We start from the raw sequence: 18738 nt of genomic DNA on the forward strand, positions 1-18738 counted from the left end.
CTTCATGAGAACAACTCAAATCCTACCCCCAAAACTGAACGCTACTTATCTTTCAAACAAGTTTATCATTGCTTTTATGGAATTGATCTGCTGACTGGTTATTTGCTCCCACAGCAGGGCTTGTTTTTCTTCAGTCACGAGCTCCTTATCAGCCTGCTCAGCCAGTAGCCTGGCCATGGGTTTAATTTTACAACTGGCTAATTAGCAGCCCGTGGTCAGACCTTCACTACGTGATCAGGCAGGGACAGTTAGGACAAAAGTAGGTAAAATATCCACCAGAGCAAGACTGTTCTTGGATTAATTGCTTCCTTTTTGGTTTACACAAAGTAAAGGATTTCTACCAGGAATGACACAACGATGTCAAGTGTAGGATGAAATTGCCAGACAGTTTTCTTCCTACCTCTCTCCTAGCCAACAGCTGCATTTGCTTCTTGGAGACATGACCAGTAAGATTTTTAACTGATTCTTTACCTTAATTCTTGAGCTAGGGTTCAACATGATGTATTTGATAGAGCCTTGGATGTTCTCAGTCCACGACACCAGCCAGGTAACCTTGTTATCATGCCGGACCTCCTTCCATCTGTGTCCTGGGGGAGGGACAGGAACCTTGGAATCCCTGCAGAGAATTACAAAACAGCAAATAGAAACTATTTAAAGAGACTACCACAGCATCCAAATAGCGAAAGTAATAAATATCATCAAAGAAAGCACAGAGAAACTATTTCCACAAGCAGGAAATCCAGTGAATCAAGCTGAACAAAGGTCAGAAATGTAACTGCTATCAATATTATCTGCTGAAGAACTACACTACAGGAGGGAACACACATTGCTAGGACCAGCTTTGATCTGCGGACACGGCAACAGCGTGGACACTTATCAGGACAAGACTGCAGAGAAGCCCACCATACCTTTGTCTTCGAGGAAGACAAAGTAGAACAGCCTACCTAGAACAAAATTAACTTCTGGCAATACTAGCTGGGAAGAGTTTGAGTAGATGAGGCTGTAGGCATAAGGAAGAAAATATCTTGACAAAGTTCTATATGAAACCATGATAGCCTTGTTCAGTCTCTGCTTGTAGGACTACAGTTCTTATCCTAGAAGGATAAACAGCACGAGCATTTCCACATGCCTAACAATCAACCCATCCAGGATTTTAAAACAGCTGCTATCCTATCTAGAGCACAAAGCCAAGGTACGAGGCGCCCGGTGCTCACTTGCTGCAGTTAATGATGATGTCTTCTGGCATGATGCGTCTCTTCAACATGCCCATTTTGGGATGATTCCCACGACCTCGGAAGAGACCTGGGGGTTCAATCTTAAAGTTGGCAATCCTTTCCTTGTGGTTATCCATCACGCAGTAACCATATTCCTTCAATAGCCGCTCATTCTCCTCTTTGATTTTCTGGAAAAAGCAAAGGTAGCATGTTATATCCAGCACCACACACCTCTCCGAATGCCAAGACTTTAAGAAAAATTGATATTTGCACCGTACTAATGCTGAAGGCCCAACTCAAACCAGATGCCCACCATACCAAGTGCTTTATCAACACACAGAGCAGCAGACTGGCCAGAAAAGCATTCATAAAATGCAAGCAGCACAAACCAGAAAAAAAGGAAAGTGTGCACAAACTCTTAAAACTTGTTTTTGAGGGAAACAGATTAGGGCTGGTGAATTTTGCTGCAATCAAGACACTGACATCTATCCATACACCACAGCTACAAGGGCAGCCCCAGCACAGTGCTGCTGCTTTATAGTCTATAATCAGCATTTGACATCCACCTACATAAATCTTGTTGTTTATGTACACAAATCCAGGCTTCTGTGTTTGAACGCGGCATCAGAAAGCAGGCAAAGGAATGTCTCCAGCCTGCCACATGTCAAGCCTGTGTCAGCAAATGGTCTCATAAGCAGAACACAGATCCTTAAGTAAAAATGTGCTGAGATTTCACTGCATACTTCTGTGCCTGAACTCTAATTATACAGAAGGAAAAATAAAAACATTGCAGCTCAAAATAAAACATCTGACCCAGGGACAGCACTTGGTGCGCCAGCTAAGGAACTAACAGAAAAAGCCACTCCTGCTCCGTTGTAATAGCTACTGCAGATGAGAAGTGAGAAGGGCTCACCCATGTGTTTATGAAAAAGAAACAGCACTAAGACATGGGGTATCTATTTTGGTGGGACCCCCCTGACCCCAAAGGCCATAATTCCAAGCTGCCAGGCCCTTCACACAAAAGACAATTACTGTAGCGTTGCAAAAGATGAACTGAGAAATTGGGCCAAGTTTCCAACTTCCACTGCAGTAAGCCTCAGTCATCTAAAAACTATTTAATTCTCTCCCCACAAGCCACTGTAGTCATGCTACTGCAAAATAAAGTTTTTTTATTCAGAAAACTGCATTACTCTCTCATTTTTTCACTCATATCATTGCTGCATCCCTTCCACCATGCCAAATTTTGCCCTCCAACCAAACCCAAGTAGCTTCTAAAATGAAAAGCTATCCTTAACTGAGTATCCACTGGTCATTATTGGCCAAGGACCAAGGCTCCCATGGAGGTAGCACCTCTGATGCTCCTGATCCTGCTTAAGTATAAAGAGAGACTTACCCCTACCCTTACCATACCAAGTCAGGATGAAAATTCAGCTGCACACACAGTACTTTGCCCTACCTGAGCTGCACAGTAAAGATTCCTACAGTTAACATGGAAGTAATAACCTGAAAGCTAGTAAACACTGACTTATGAACAACAAGGCAGGCAGAGGAATGGTTACACAAAGATGTTTACAGGCCAGCTAAGAATGAAGTAGTCTCTAGAATTCCCTCTGGTACCTGTTTTTCCTCCTTGGACATCTGTTTCCTAGCTTCTGACTGAGCTTTGAAATACTGGCTCATGTGGGTGAAGTCACACTTGCTGAGGTTGGTGATAGTGCTCTTCTCTTCAGAGGTCATTTCCTTGAAGAAAGAAAGCAGTGCTGTAAGTTGTCATGCACAGTAGAGCTCACTCTACCCCAGGCAGTTTAAAACAGGAACAACAGACAGGCTCTCACAATAAACCCCCAAGAATCCCCAAACTCCTGCAGATAAGGTCAAAGCCAAAAGGACAAGCAGAGCATATGGAGTGCTGGCCTTCCAGCGGTCTCATCTCTGCGAGCCCTGGCAATGCTCTACCACCTCCTAAAGTGCTCTCACGCTGAACAGCAGCTGGGGCCGTTTAGGGACAGGGAGAAAAATCCAGTAACCCATGTAGGAAAAGTGCATCAATTGATCTCAAGGTTTGATCTTATAGCCGGTAAGTTGACTGAGGTGAAGTTCCAAGTTTTAGATCTTCGGAAGGGGTTTCTTACTAAATAAAGCTGTCTCTTCAACGAGGCATGTAACAGCAGCTATAGCCCATCATGCTGTAAGAGGCAAACGTGGCCGGGAAAAGTCTGACTGACTTTGTTTAGAAAGGTATTTATGATAGGGTCCCTCCTGGCGAAGCCACAGGATAACCTGGACATTGCACAGCTACGATCTGAGGCAGCTTTTATTTGCCTCAAGTTAACTTTGCTGTGCTTGGAGCAGTGGCCCCTTTTCGCTGCCCCGTGCCGAGGAGACGCCGGCCATGCCCGCGGTCACTGCAGCCCTGGGCTACCTGCATACCTTCCGCCAGTCTTTGAAAAAGTTTTTCCTGAAGATCTCCTTTGTAGTGTACTCGTGATCAAGCATTTTTGCAAAGAATGTAGCAACTTCTTCTGCTTTGGTGCTCAGCTTCATGACTTTACCTACGAAGAAAGGTTTTCTTGTTAAAGAAAATGGTAAACAGGAATTGAAGCCAGAAAGAAACCACAGTAACTACCATAAAGGACACCGTATTTTTACCCCAGAGAGGTTTTTCTTAAAAATATTACATAGTACAGCAAATTGGATGGACAAAGGAAACAGAGGAGCACAATTGCTTGACTTTCATCATAAACATTTTGAAAAAAGTTTCCTCTGGAATCTAAACATAAAAAGGCAGGCAACAGCAATCTGATGAAACAGGTCTGAGACGCAGGGCAGGAAGGGGAAAAGGCCTCCCTGCAGGAAACCCTACGCTGCGACACCCCAGTGCTGTGTACGCTGCTGGGGAGGCAGATGCTGCTGTTTGAAGTGAAAGAGGTGGGTGGGGGGCATTAAATTTCATATTCCAGTACTCAGACATATGGGAAATACAGTCTCTGCACTGCTCTTCTACCCACAGAGAGACTCTGCTTCAGGACACCCCTCTAGCCTCCAGCTGTTCCCGGCCAGGAAGAGCCCTTCCTATGTACACACCACAAATAGGCTGGAAAGCCATGCCAAATATTTAACTCCCCTTCGTTGCAGGGAAACATGTCAGGATTCTGCTAATCATCCCCTCTGCTGTGGGAATGCACTCCTCTGTCTCCAAATCAGGCACAAAAGACAGAATTTTTAAAGAAAGCCTCAGTTTCAGTGAACAGAGAGGTCATATTTCCATTTATCTGCAAGGCTGCAGTACAAAGTGAAATTGCTGCAAGGGAAGACTTTAAACACAAGGGAAAAGAGGCTGCTGCAACAGGGAAGCTATGGATTTGACATCTAACGTCCCTATGGAGTGTCTTTTTGGTCCAGACCGCACTGCTGACGACACGTGAGTTGCCAGCGATCCCTGTGAGGGACTCTGTGTGCAGCTCACATCCCCAGCTAGCTGCAAGAAATATTTAAAGTCCCAAAGGGCTGGCAGACAGTCAACACCTGTGGATTTTGTAATGACCATTCTGCTGCACAAAAGTCAATACACGAAACACTACTGTTGATTCTGTGCTCTTAGGAAAAAAAAACCCACAACCCACACTTTTGATTTACTCCACGTTTTAAAAAGTTGCATCATCTCTAAAATTAAAGCATGGGAGTCAGCTATCAGATCTATAAACCTTCCTAAAACAGGGCTTAGCAAAAAGGTCCTGCCAATGATCTAAGAATATTCCACAATTAAATTAAACCAACAGTAACACTGCCAAATTTTAAGCTGCAACCTAAAATACAGCATTTGTTTGCTTCTAACAGGAAATGGGGGAAGGGAGAAACAGCAAGGGAAACAGTTTTTCCAGCCTGCAAGTCTAGCCTGCAAGAGGCTAGCAAGTTAGTGACACATTATGGGGCTAAAACGACTGGTATCTTTCCCAAATTGCTGAAGGCTCAGTTACCTTTATCTAATCACTTTAGAATATATTTAATGGGCCTCAATTTCCTCTTTTGAAGATGTTTTTGGCATTTCGAGCTCCTTCATCGCGTGAGGCATTGTAAGCACTAACAAAAGGGCCAGCAGCCACTGTTAGGTGAAAACAGGCAGTCTTGCTGCACTGCAATCACTAGGCAAGGGACAGACTCCTCCAGCGAGGGCCTGCAGCCTGGCAGCTGGCTGGCCAGCCACAGCGTGATTATTGGCCTCTACAAATCACCCCAGGATCATCTTGAAATTTGACAATGCCTTGTGAGCACAGACAGCGGCTCTCCACAGCTGCCGTATGAATCAGACATCTCATTTTTTGCCTAGTTTCTCAAGGAGACTTACGCGATTGCTTTATTTGCCAGATCACCCTGCCCGCCCCGTAATTGTTGAGCCTGTTGATGAATTTCTGCTGTGACATGTTGCAAAAATCCCTGCACTTCCTAGAGGTTTTGTGAAATAGATGGCTAGATAGAAGAGGAGCTTATTGCTACCCACACCAAAGGGATAGCTACAGTGCAGTTTGCCCCTCCTCTTTTCTAGGCAGCAGGAGATATCATACATGCTTCAGTAGAGGGGAAAAACGTCCTTCTTCCTATCAAGTCCTTCTCAAGCCCTAAGAAAGAAGGCTGAAGACATCCCTTCTCACTGTGCTGCTTGCTTACAGACAGCCTTCAATGTGTTTATTTCACTGCATTGCTGCTGAAAATTAATGTCATCTATTTCTCAGTATTTATAAACGCTCTGACATGTCACGTGAAATCAGCGTGTTGCTCCTGGAAGGGTTCTACACGCAGGTGTCCCCTTCTCCAAAAATTGTATTTTCATCCATTCAAATGCCGCTCACTTAATTCAATCCTAGCTTAATTTGATCCTTCATTTAACATGATCACAGGACTAAGAGGAAGCACACGGGTCATCAAGTCTGGTCTCCAGCCAGCGTCACACCACATAATCCCTTCCACGTGAGCCTCTAACGAGTCAGCCCAGCATATCAGAATCCCACATCAATTAGTCCTACCGCACACCATGGTTAGCGAGTGGGACATGACTTACACCACAGGGCTGAGTCCTTGAGGCCAGGGTCATCCCATGCATTCCTCCAAGATCCTAATTACCTGTATCAGAATTCAACTGTCTCTTATCCCACTCATGCCACCAAATGATCATGAATTTCACCACAGACGATGGAAGTTGCAATTCATAAGGTTAAAGCCTAAAGGTGACCAGTGACGAAGTAGCTACAACTATGTGCTCTGCTTGTTATATACTGCTACTCTCAGGTGTAAGACACACTGTTAAGGAACCCGAGAGATTTACAGCCCTAACGGAGTGAAAACAAGTTCATCTCCATGTCGACTCTGTCAGCAGAACTCAGCAGGCTGTTTTTTGCACGAGAGATTAACAGCTCTAAGAGTGAAAACAAGTTCATCTCCATGTTGACTCCGTTAGCAGAACTCAGCAGGCTGTTTTTTGCATTGACAGGTATTTCCTTCACTTAGCCATTAAGGAGCTTCTTTTAAGCTAACCACTAAAAGAAAACCACCACCTCTTCTCTTCAGTCCCTGGAAAAACATCATAATACCCTGAGAACATTCCTTTTCCCAACAAGTGGAAACACAGATTAACTCACCATCATAATAAAACTTGACATTTTCAGGCAGAGGTTCATACGGTGGAGCAAATACAGGACCTTGGTGTTCTAGGAACTTCCATTTAATGCCTTCAGGGTAGCGCTCTTCTTCCCACCTTCAAGAAAGAAATATGAACTAATACAATTTTAAGCTCCTAATCTTCATTTTATTACTATGTGGGTATAAGGGTATGCTAAAGAAAATCAGGAAGCAGTCATTGCTTTGCCAGGCACAGACCGACTACAAATATTCAATGCACTGTCACCATTTATTTTCATTTTCTGTTCTTTCTTCTCCTCCCCCCCCCTAGAGCAGCACAGCCATGTCCATGAACAGAACACCTTGGGTTGCAGGTTATCTAACGAGGCCATAGTCCTCACCTCCCACTTGCTGCTCCTTTCACAAAATAACGCAGCTGAAAAAGCTTAGAACTTAAGAAAATGAAGAATTTAGCCTTGTAAAGCGGCTGAGATCACACTGAATTCCAGTCAGCTGTGATCTATCAGGTCTAGGCTGCCTGCTCAGCAAGGCCAAACAGTTGTACATTATGCAGCTGCTTTCAGATGTGGACAAGTATGCCATTAAAGGCAGAGATAACAAAACAGATATTCATTTACGACCCAAATGAGAACAAACCTGCTTGGACAAGAAAGACTAAAACCTGCTTTGTCATTTAAAATCCAATCCAATTCCTTGGGTAGGAAAAGCATACTTGAAAAACAGAGCAGGACAGGAAAACTGCAGTCTTGCCTCAAAGCACCTTTGTAAGAATGTTTTGCAACTGATGCATTAGGTATCACAACACAGCAAGTTAGGTGCCACCAGTCCAACATTCCAACTGCACAAACTCATAGGGTCAGCAATTCATCTATGGAGAAAAGGGGTCCTGCCAAGCCAGTGTCCTCCCCCTCATCCCCAGTCACCTGTGCCCAAGCCACCGATTCCACACTCCTCCCCTCTACACGTTCATGGTTACCAGAACACTACATGCTGCTGGCATGGGATGCCCTGCTGAGAAAGGCTATTTTACCTTAGTGATTAATCAACTGGAAGTCCATTAACCTGTCACAGCACTCAGTGTCTGAATTGCCTGGACAACTTACGTGAGCAGCCATGATGATAAAAAGAAGTTTCAGCTTCCATCTAGTGCCAGCCTTACGGAGCAGTCCCATTCTGGATGCAAGAGCAGCTGGGCAAAGACACGCAGGTACCGCATGCACCTCGGGAACCGAGGCACCAGTGCCGGTCCCTTCATCCCCAGTAAGATAACAGGGTCACTGTGCAGAAGCTAAACACTGCACAGAGAAAAGAACTGCTGCTAGAAGACACTCAAAATGCTTCACTGGTGTCTGTACATCAGTAATTTAGGAACAATGACAATTAAGGGACACAGTGCTGTAGTTGGCGAGGCACCATGTCTGACCACAGCACTAGCCCCGACTTTCGCATGAGGAGCACCGTTACATCTCTGACAGCAAAGGGCACAGCCCCAGCTGTCAGTACAAAACCTGCTTGTCAGACTGCAGTTCCTGGCCGGGAAGAAGGCTTGAGTAAACTGTGTTGATACAAGAAACTAATATTGACATTTAAAGTTCAGATCACAAATATTTACATTCCTAATGATTGTTGGTTTTTTTTTTTTTTTAAATGAATTAGAAGCTAGACATCTAAATATTTTGTCAAACATAGGCCTAGGATCTTCCACCCAGAAGCTCCTTCCAGCAAAATAAACCTAAACCATTCACCTCTCCTCCCCGTCAGAAAACAGTTATCCTTTCTGACAAGATTTTTTTATTCTGGTAAGAGAAAATGAGGGGATCATTCACAGTCACTGCTGTGACTTCACAGGATAGGTTTGCCATTCTTGCTTTCCAGTCATGGCTTTTAAAGATCTATCGCTCTGATGTTTATTTGATGAGAAATTTCATTCCTCTACCCATTCCTGTTTTTCCAAAAGACACACGCAAAAACAGTACTAGAAAGGTAGTAGTTTAAATAGCTGAAGCACAATGCATCTTTTGGGAGGGCTACAAGGAAGCCCAGGATCAATGGGGCGGCTAGTAAGCACAAAAGTACCAGAAAGTTTGCCACAAAAAGATCACAAACCCTTTCCAACCCTACCTCCACCTCCCTAAACCTCGTATTGAAGTGTTAAGACAGAAGGTAAAAGTGAGCCTCCTGAGGTTAGCCAATCATTCATCCTTTGGTGTTAAACAAAGCACTACAACAGCACTGCCCAAGGCAGCTCCTAGTCCTACAGCAGCGTTCTGCAAACGACTGTGTGGGAGCGAGGAGAATGCTGCCTATCAGGGAAAGCTGCCATACTGAGCTGAGCAGGAACTCTGCTGCTCAGCCACGCAGCCTCCTCGATTAAATCTCCTACCAAACCTGCCTAAGAATGCCAGGGTGCCTCAGGAAGGTAGAGGTGGGGAGTGTTTTTAAGTTAAATAGAGACAATTCTTACGTGGGGGGCGGGGAAAGAATATACCTCAGGTTTTTCAAGGAAACGAACTTGCTATGAACACATGGTGGGAGAAGTGCTCCTCAGGTTTACTTCTGGATCACATATTCTTCACACACTGACAGGGTGTGAAAATGACCTCTAAGAGAGCTCCACATGGTGATGAACGAGGCCAGTGCCTTGGGAATGTCTAGCATCAAGCATTCACTAAAGTGAGGATGAAAACGCTCAAGGCAGAAAGCACTTGAGGATGCAGCCGAAAAAAAAAAAAAGATATCAGACCTTCAGAAAATTGACTCAGATGGAACACAGAATGCCCTTAAGAGACACAACTCAAGTGCAGATGAAACCCTGTCCAGCAAAGACATGCTATACAAAGCTGCAGATGGACTACAGGAACATCAGCAGAAGGATGCAGGTACCTACTGCCAAATTTTGCAAAACATGCTTTCAAAGGCATTTTTCCTCAGCAGCAAGCACAAACCGCAGAGCTTAACACAGCTACCTGGGACTGCGCTGCCCAGGCAGGTGAGGGGAGGACAGCAGGGCTTTCCAGTAAAGGCTGGCTGTCGAAGGATACAGACTACAATAAAAGGGAGCTGTGATAAAAGAATATTAACTCAGAAGCAGCAAGGGCAGCTGAGACAAAGCCAAACAGACAACAGATCGGTAAGGCTTAAGACCACCTTCTGTAGCTTCTTATTGCTTTGTGTCCCTGTAGTCTGTTAATGCTAAAGCGCAGTAAAAATATCCTGTCAAAGGGATTGGGGGAAAAAAGTGGATTACTCAGGGGAAAGAAAACACCAAAAACAACCCCAGGATAGTCTTGGGGATGGGGCTGAAAACCAAATTTCTAAGAGAGTATCCAAGTATATAAAAAATACACAAGTGCTGTTGTTCTGTGACAAAGAGAAATATGCAGACTATAAACACTACAGAAGAGTTTTTCTTTATAAAGATCAATCAATAAGGGTGACAACAACGGGGTGAAAGACTGAACCTGAAAGGACTGAAGAAGAGGACTGCATTCTCCCACACTACAGATCTATTAAAACCAGCCAAATTATCTATGAAAACGCTCATGGAAACATCATCCCCAGAAGGTCATAAAAATACATTAGAGGAGTGCAGAAAACACACGTGCTTTTCCAAACTACATACGCATTAAACTGAGGGGAATACTAAGGCCCAAACATCAAAACACACAAGTAATAGTGCCTCAAATCTAGCAATAACAATAACCTAAATTATTGTGGATAGCTAAAAAAAAAAGAAAAAATCCAGCAGGTTTCTTACACAGAGCACTAGTGACACAGCACAGGCCTGTCTTCCAAATGAACAGCAAGGGTCAGATTTATTTTAAAAAGGTTCTAAAAAAGTTTAAGACTGAGTGAAAACACAACCTCAGTTGCTCAGCAATACTACTTTAGGATCCTGGGCAAGACAGAAAGTGCTTTCTGTTCAAAACTTGATTTTCAAAATCCATTTTCCAAACATCCCAAGCTTAACCAGTCGCTTGAAAACTTCCATGTCTGTGCCAGAGGCAGTTTTGAGGCACACAGTTAACATCCAGCTAGAACAAGAAGGTGGATACCTACTCACGTTGTACCGTCTATGTAACACAGGTAAGATTTACTAGAATACTAGTTAATACACCTGCACGTATTTATACATTCCTGATGATAGCCCCAAGCCAACAAGCTCTCCTACTGCTCTGAAGTGTGTCAGCAAGGGGCACAACACTGGTATTTTGTCATCACAGGTAGCCTCCACATTTTACAGGTAAAGAAAAAATATGCAACGACCCCACAAAAAACCTTATTTCTTGGCTTAGGTATACCAAGAAAGGTATTTCACTTCTATTTCACAAGATGAGCATAATGAATGAGGTATTTATTTAGAGCTTACCAGAAAGTCAGCCAATTACTCAGAACAAATCCTCAAGAATCAACGAAAGAGAAAGCCAGATGTGCTCACTCAGTGGGCACAGGAGGTAAGAGGGAAAATCAAGGTGCAGAGGGCAGCCTACATCACGGATATATAGTTACCATTTCCATTTTTGCTCCTCCTCCTTTTTCGGCTTCTTTCTCTTGTCCGCTTCAGGGACTTTTGTATCTTTGCTCTTAGCTTTCTTTGCTTTGCTGTCCTGCAAAATGAGTAGGACTGTTAGAACCAGCCACTATTTCCCCTCTCCCTGAAAAGACGTTTTAAAACTGAAAGACTGCCTCTTGGGGTATGTAAGTTAGACCACAAACAACTGAATTCCCGTGCCCTGGCTACAGAAATGCGCTCTCAGATCATCCTATTAAGCCAGTCTGCTGACGGTCCCACTTATGTTTTAAGCCAAATTCTTTCACTTTACGCTTGGGACATGCTAAGTGCACACACTGCCAGTTATTCTGCCTCACGTGATAGGCAGAAAATACTAGGCCATAGTACCGTGATTGCTTAGCTATAAGAGCCCCTCCCACGGCCCACACTTGAGTATCTAGTGTGGCAAACACTACGGAGCACAGTTACACCACCAAGGTGGCTTCTGGGAACCTACTGGTATATGCTCATTACAGAGACACTTTCAATGAATTATGGAATTAACCGTGTTGCAACACGTGTCTCAAGGGTATCTTTGCCTGATGTTGAACATAGTTCATTAGTCACAAATCATGGCTGACCTCTCTTCAAGTTCCTCTCCAAAGAAATTCCCACCCAAGGCTCCCTCTAAAAGCTTTAGGTGTCTTTCTGGTAGCTAATGCCTATTTCACCTCCTCTGCTTCTGAACGGTGCTACACCACCTGTGCAGTTACCAGATGTTGTTACTAAGGCTCCTCTACTCTCTGCGATCTCCTTAGAAGGATTGTGAACTGCCTGGAACAGGCTGGGAGTTCATGTCCTGGAGGCATCTTTTCCATCCCATTTGAAGGGCAGGAGAGAAAGTTTCTCTGATTTTTGTATACATTGTGGCTCAGTTGAGTTAACCTGCACCACAGGCAGGGATGTACCACACACAGCCATGTCCTGACCTGGCTCCTGCCTCCTTACCCTTGAATCAGATTCTCCCTGCTCTATGCAATTCAACACAGAGTTTTCAGCCTTGCTTTTCTGGATAGAATCATAGAATGGTCTGGATTGGAAGGGACCTTAAAGATCACAGAAGTAAGCTCTTCTTTCACATTACCTCTTCTTCCTCTTGTTTCCTTTTCTTTGCTTTCTTGACGTCTTCGGTTTTGATTTTCTTGGGTTTGTATTCAGCACTGTAAGAACAAAAAGACCAGCTGATGAAAACACTCGATTTTCCAGTGCAAAAAAAATAAAGTGAAGTCATACATATACAAAGTTTGTGCACACAAGTTCACAGTATTTCTGGCATGTCTAATTTCTAAAGAGTATCATTTCATTCCCCACTCTCTCAAGAAAACTGCCTAATCCCTATTCAGTAAAACAGCCTACAAAACCCTAAAACCCACAAGCTCTTACTGTGAAGATCTCTCCACAAGCTTGACTGCTGAAACCAAAATCTTCCTTGATAAAGAATTGATTCAAAAGCTTAGTAGCCACCCAGTGACTACACAGCAAGGGATCAAAGGGCAAAAGCTTAGCAGCATGTTCTACCCCCAATTCCTTTTCCAGTCATCAGTCCAGGACCTGCCCACAAGGCTCCCTTTTTGCCTCCCCCACTAGTTCAAACAATAGAAAAATTGACTAGTGGCAAATTCTTAATCTTCCCATTGCAGCCATGAGAAGGGAGGTCACAAAAACTTAACAGAAGGCAGCAAATGATAAACAAAAGAGAAGATGTCACACCCATCTCTCTTGGAAACAGAGAAATACCACATAAGGACAGGATGCCACTATGGTTAAACCCCTTAACTCCAGACTGCTAAAGAGCTGGATGCATATAAATGGTGACAGATCACAGCATGATGTAACTGAGCTTTTATTTTATGGGGTAGGTTACTCTATCAAACAAACATCATGTGTATTTTTCAGTTTAGAGACAAAAATCAGCAGCATGACCCACGATGTATATAGACTACTGGTGAATCATGCCAAGCAGCACAGGCAAACCTCTTCCCTGCCCCCAAACAGGCTGACGATGCATTTTCTTCCTCTCGTGCAGTCATTTCCTCACCCAACAGAAACCACTGCAGCTGCTCAGCCAGCATTAATACCTCACTAGCTCAGATTTGGTTTACAGTCGTCTTCACTGTTTCTTCTCTACCTACCTTCTGGTTTTTCTTTTTTATTTACTAGCACTGTAATATTTCACAGCACCAGAAGCAGGTGATGGTATTTTGCCTTGGACACCACAAATCATCTCCTTGTCCTGCTCAGCGAACTTGTATCAGCAAGAGGAGTCTGGTCTCAGACCTCTGTCACCTATCTGAACGAGTTTGTGCTGATGACTTGAAATCCCACCTGCTCCCTCAAAATTATCTTTTTAAAACCAAATGCAAACATCCAGTCAACAACACACACGCCACTTACTCGTCATCTTCTCGAGGTCTCTTCAGGGGTTTGGAGTCCTCTTTAGGAGACACATAAAACCCATCATCATCTGGTTCATCTTTAATACGTGGCGGACTACAACAAGAAGCAAAGAAAGGTGGTTCTAACTTCAAAGAGGAAGCTCTTGGAAACCAGCAACAACTCAGCTTTAAGAAATTATCATCTGCAAAACGGGGATGTCTTGCAGTCCTGGAATGTGGTGTCACTTAAAACCTCAAAGACCCGAGATGTGTGAATATCCACGGAGAGCATGAAGAGAGTGTCAGTCAGTGTTTACGTATTTACTATTTCTCAAGCAACATCAAGATCAATTTCAACTGCTTAGAAACTGTGTTTCTTTGAGGTTTTGAGTAAAACCAACTGTAACTTCCAGTGCTTTCAAATATACTTAAAACAAAACTGAAATGCACACACGTGTGTAGCCAAATAACAGGACATTTTGTTTCAACTCAATATCCTTATTGAGCCTGATAAGAGAGAAAAAGATTAGCAACTAAACAAAGATTTGAAAACTATTCCCCTGCATCTTTTGCCAACTAAATACTGAGGCATGTGAATACCAGAAAAGGAAACAAAGATTTGGCAAAGTTAGACTTTTAAAGTCTCTTTTCACAGTCCAAACTGCAGGAAGACAACAATCCTGTCCCTTTCAACAGGCTGCAAATATGAAGTTAGGCTCAACGTTTTCAGCCATCATGTCCCCAGACCTCAGTAACAAGAAAAAGAAACAGGCATATGAATGCAAGAGAGACTATCCCTTTAAACGAACTCATTGTTTCACACATGCATTGCACTTATCTTCCTAAAGAAAGTGATGTCTCATAGTACAAAATTACATTTTGAAGCACTTAGCACTGCTCCACTCAGGTAGAAAAAGTAACAGTGCCATCATGGGCTTTCCTATCCACACTCAATCAGCAGTTTCTAGATCAAATTGACTCAGTTTCCAAGTCAACATGCGGATTTTGTAATTGGAGGGAACAGGATCAAAAAAACCCAGCATTCTGCTTTGCAGATTGCAGTCAGCAAGAGACATTCCAGAGTCTTATTTTAGCTGGTAATGTGTCCATGAAGCAGAACAAGGCAGTTTGCTCTTTCACAGCTGTAAAGCCACTGCAGTGCTGGCAGACACAGCTCAGGGGAAACATGCTGCTCTGAGAAGCCATTTCTGTGGCATCGTCTACGATTAACTAAGACACAAGTCTGTAGCACGTAGACAATTGCAAAACATCCATGGAAAAAAGAGGTGCTTGTCCCATTTAATTTATTCTCCCTTCCAGGCAGGAATCTAGAACTACTGTTTATTAAGTTGCTAGGGATTTTATCTAGTCTATTTTAACACTGCTTTATTTTGCAATATTTTGTAATAGTGGGAAATGAAGTGTGATTGTATTAAAAGAAAGGAGCTCTGTGACCAAGCTGAACCTTGACTCGCTTTGTTTCCACGACTGTAACATTGCTCATTGCACCAAGTCAGAAAATCAAAACCATCTGAGTGAGGACATTTTTTCTGGTGAACTTGTAAAGGAACATTTCAGCAGGATCTACTCTTAGCCAGCTTTCAGCCCTGAAGAAGGCACAATTGTGATGGCTCCTCCAGGCCCTCCTCAAACACAGTGCAAAAATGCCCTTGGACATAAAGAGGACCCAGCTCCCTTGATATGTGAGCACCCAACGTCCTGGTGACATTAGCACATCCATGCAATTCTGCTGAATAGCAGAGGCTAGAGAGTTATTATTAACAGTCTCCTACACCATGAAACACCTAAATGTCATTGCTTTCTACTTCCAGAGTATCCCCAAAAGGGCCTGGAGAGGGCGACTCCTCCCTGTGCCAAGCATCACTACTTTGTTTGCATTTTTAAATAGGGAGTAAGAAAATGAAACAGATAGAGGAACTCATGTCAAGAGGGCACATTCAAAACACACAAAGAATAGCTAACAGACATGGAGTGGACAGGCGTCTTCTCCCAACCCGTGTTCACAATATATGGTGAGACGGGAAGGATTTGGGGTTTTGTTTGTGGGTTTGGTTTTTAATGGTTTCATAAAACTGGACACACAACTGAAAGCTTTTCTTGACTAACAGATATGAACACATGTATCCACCATACCACAGACCTCCAGTAAGTCAGTGGACTTTACCACCTGAAAAATAACCAAATGTCTGGATTTAAACAAGTCACAAGAGATCTCAGTCAGTCAACTATTAAGTATTCTATCAAGTGGTTCAAGTTTTCAACAAGACTACTTAGTGATGACTGATACAACACCTAACTCCAGGAGGCTCTATTATTAGCAAGAATTGAGAAGAGTAGGACATCTAAGCACTTTCTGAAGATACTTCTGATTTTACACAAGCACCTTCCTTACTCATCACTCCTCTGCAAAGGCTTTAGAGGCTGTAGTCTCTTGCAGAAGAGACACTCGGAGGCAATCTGGACTGTCTTTACAAGGCCCTGTCTCTAGAAGACTGCCTGTAGGGCTCAAGTACCAATTTTATGACAGAGATTCTTTCAGCTCCAGCTACCAGTGTTTCCAGAGTTCAGCCTGTCCTCAGCAGGACTCAGCTATGTAACAGGACAAACCCAACACGTGCAGGCAGACACCAGATGTTCAACAGCTCCCACCTCCAGTTACTAAGGAAGCAGATCAATTACCAGTTCCCAAAATTAAGAAGAATATATCATCTGAAGGGATCAAAAGCATTTCAATTTTTTTCCCCAAGACCAAGTGAGAAGAGTCAAACACTGAGAACCTGAGAGAAGTCAAACTGCTATTTTTTTTTAGATCATAGACCCGATCTCTTACCTGGAGAAACCATTTTCCTTTTCCTTCTTTATTTTTGCATCACCAGAAGCTAATAATCTCATCTGAAAAACATAAAAAGTAGGAGCTGATTAGCACTGCCCAGAGCACCTTATGTTTTTCCAAGGGACAACACTGGCAAGCTATTTAACTTGTGAAAGGAACCAGAGGTCACCGTGACTGTATCTTCATCCCCTGTAGCCCTTCATGACCTACATGACACACCAGGAAGGCAACCTTTTCTGTGAGTCTTGGTCAATTCGGTATTCTCTGGCCCTCCAGTTCTTCAACAGATTGGAGCTCAGTGTATAGTTTATCCTTGCACAGAAGAAACATGATCTAACAGATTTTTCTCCCTTGTCTCTAAATCTAAGCTTGGCAAGTGAAAATTAATGGGGAAAAAAAATGTGGAGCCAGTGGACAGAGCTCCACTGTGGAACTGTTTCCATCCACAAAACCTGCAGATAAAGCCTCTACAAGACCATATCTAGTACTCTACAAACCAAGTCTCTGGGTTAGCATCAGGATAATTCTCTCTAGGTTGATAAAAACTTGTAAGTAGAAGCTACATCTAAGCCACTGAGCTTCTGCCATTCAGCAGAATAAACCAAAACCATCCTCTTGTCTTTCCCGTAGAAGACACCTACCTTCTCTTCCTTTCTCTTCTCCTTATCTTTATCTTTGTGTTTGTCTTTGTGTTTCTCTGAGCTGCCATCTTTGTGTTTGGTTTTCTCCTTGTCTTTGTGTTTCTTTTCCGAGGAATCTTTGTGCTCACTGCAAGAAAAAAAGAGCATGTTTGGAGAGGGGAACGCAAGATTTCATTAATACAGGCAACTTCCAGCAGAAAAGTCACAGATTTTGATGATTATAAACTCGGAAAATAAGGGATCACCTTAACAGGAAGGTCCACCAGTCTCCTGTCACATGACATCCATTCTCCTCAGGAGGGGAAAATACCACAAAACCACAGCCGCCAAGCACTCCACTTCAGGAAAACCCCCATCAGCCTGCATTGCTGAGGAAATCCACAGCTGCTACACTTAAAGCTCAACACTTTAGGCTGAATTCCCACTGTCTCTGCTGCTCCTTTTTCCTAGCCCACATTAAAGGTCACTGGAATTGAGCCCCAGTCTCGCCAATGCCCATGTCAGCTTTTGCTCAGACAACAGTTTGTCATTGTAGCAGCTCTCATCTCTGGAACTTAAAGAGAAAACCGCTGATCTCTATTATTCCCAAAGAGATGGGAAAACCAGAGCAAACAGGATACACGATGTCCTTGTGTTTATGCAAAGTCAAACAGAAAAGGCAGGAATAACGCCGCAGTCTCTGCTCAGAGCTGTTTCGGCAAGCGTGCCCTGCCATGGTGGTCAGCCCAGCTCTGCTCGGCTGGGATGACCCTGCCTTGCAAGGTGGGCACTCAAAAGGTGTTCCCCAGCAAGGATCGGGTCTGCTACTACTCAAGAGTCTGGTGCTACCGGTAACTGTAGTGAAAATTTAAATGCCCAGAATTATTTGGTCAGAATAGAGGAAAAAATGCCCCCAAGGAGAGAAGGAAGTCAACCTTTTAAAGTGTTTCTACCCCTTTCTGATTTCTGAGACATTTGGGTAAATTTAGATCACATTTTCCAGCTTTTCTTAACCACCAGAAAGACACAAGGCTGTTTTCACATGGAAATGAGTTCTCATAAAGCCACCTGACCCTTGGAGACAAAAAGCAAGTAGAAACGGCACAACCTGGCTATGCGGATTAGCAACACTCATGTGGAAAGCCAAGCAGCAAGCCTGTCAGTCGGACAGGCCTTCAATATACACCTGTAGGTTGTATGGCCTCCCGGGGTCACCCTGGGCTTACGCAAGCCACAGGCAGGGTGGAAATCCGGCTCCCTTCGACCATGCCTGGTTAGGTACCAAGCAAGGTGCCTTCCTCATGCCGGCAGTCCATGCTCCTCTTCCATTCCTCAGCGCTTGACTCCCATCACTGGGATGCGCTCTGCTTCTCCTTGGGACTGCACAACGTAACGCAAAGCGTGCCGAGAATAGACAGCTTATTTCAGTTATTTCAACACAAGCACAACCTGACCTGGGGGAACACAGTCCTGAAGAACAGCAAGCCTG

At 43.7% G+C, this 18738-nt stretch overlaps 1 protein-coding gene across 1 annotated transcript in view; it reads right to left on the bottom strand.

Moving 5' to 3' along the window:
- The window catches only part of TOP1 (topoisomerase (DNA) I), a gene marked incomplete at its 5' end in the record, with an annotated part of 26424 nt that extends 9027 nt beyond the window's left edge, over positions 1-17397 (bottom strand). Inside the window, 10 exons of the mRNA XM_010151587.1 lie at positions 472-616; positions 1215-1402; positions 2832-2954; positions 3645-3766; positions 6848-6963; positions 11358-11455; positions 12485-12560; positions 13795-13890; positions 16627-16688; positions 17271-17397. Of these exons, the coding sequence (XP_010149889.1) occupies positions 472-616; positions 1215-1402; positions 2832-2954; positions 3645-3766; positions 6848-6963; positions 11358-11455; positions 12485-12560; positions 13795-13890; positions 16627-16688; positions 17271-17397 (1153 nt within the window). The remainder of the gene's footprint in view (positions 1-471; positions 617-1214; positions 1403-2831; positions 2955-3644; positions 3767-6847; positions 6964-11357; positions 11456-12484; positions 12561-13794; positions 13891-16626; positions 16689-17270) is intronic.
- Between the last annotated feature and the right edge of the window lie 1341 nt (positions 17398-18738).

This window comes from Eurypyga helias, unplaced genomic scaffold (assembly GCF_000690775.1).
Source record: "Eurypyga helias isolate BGI_N326 unplaced genomic scaffold, ASM69077v1 scaffold29105, whole genome shotgun sequence".
Taxonomy (NCBI): Eukaryota; Metazoa; Chordata; class Aves; order Eurypygiformes; family Eurypygidae; genus Eurypyga; species Eurypyga helias.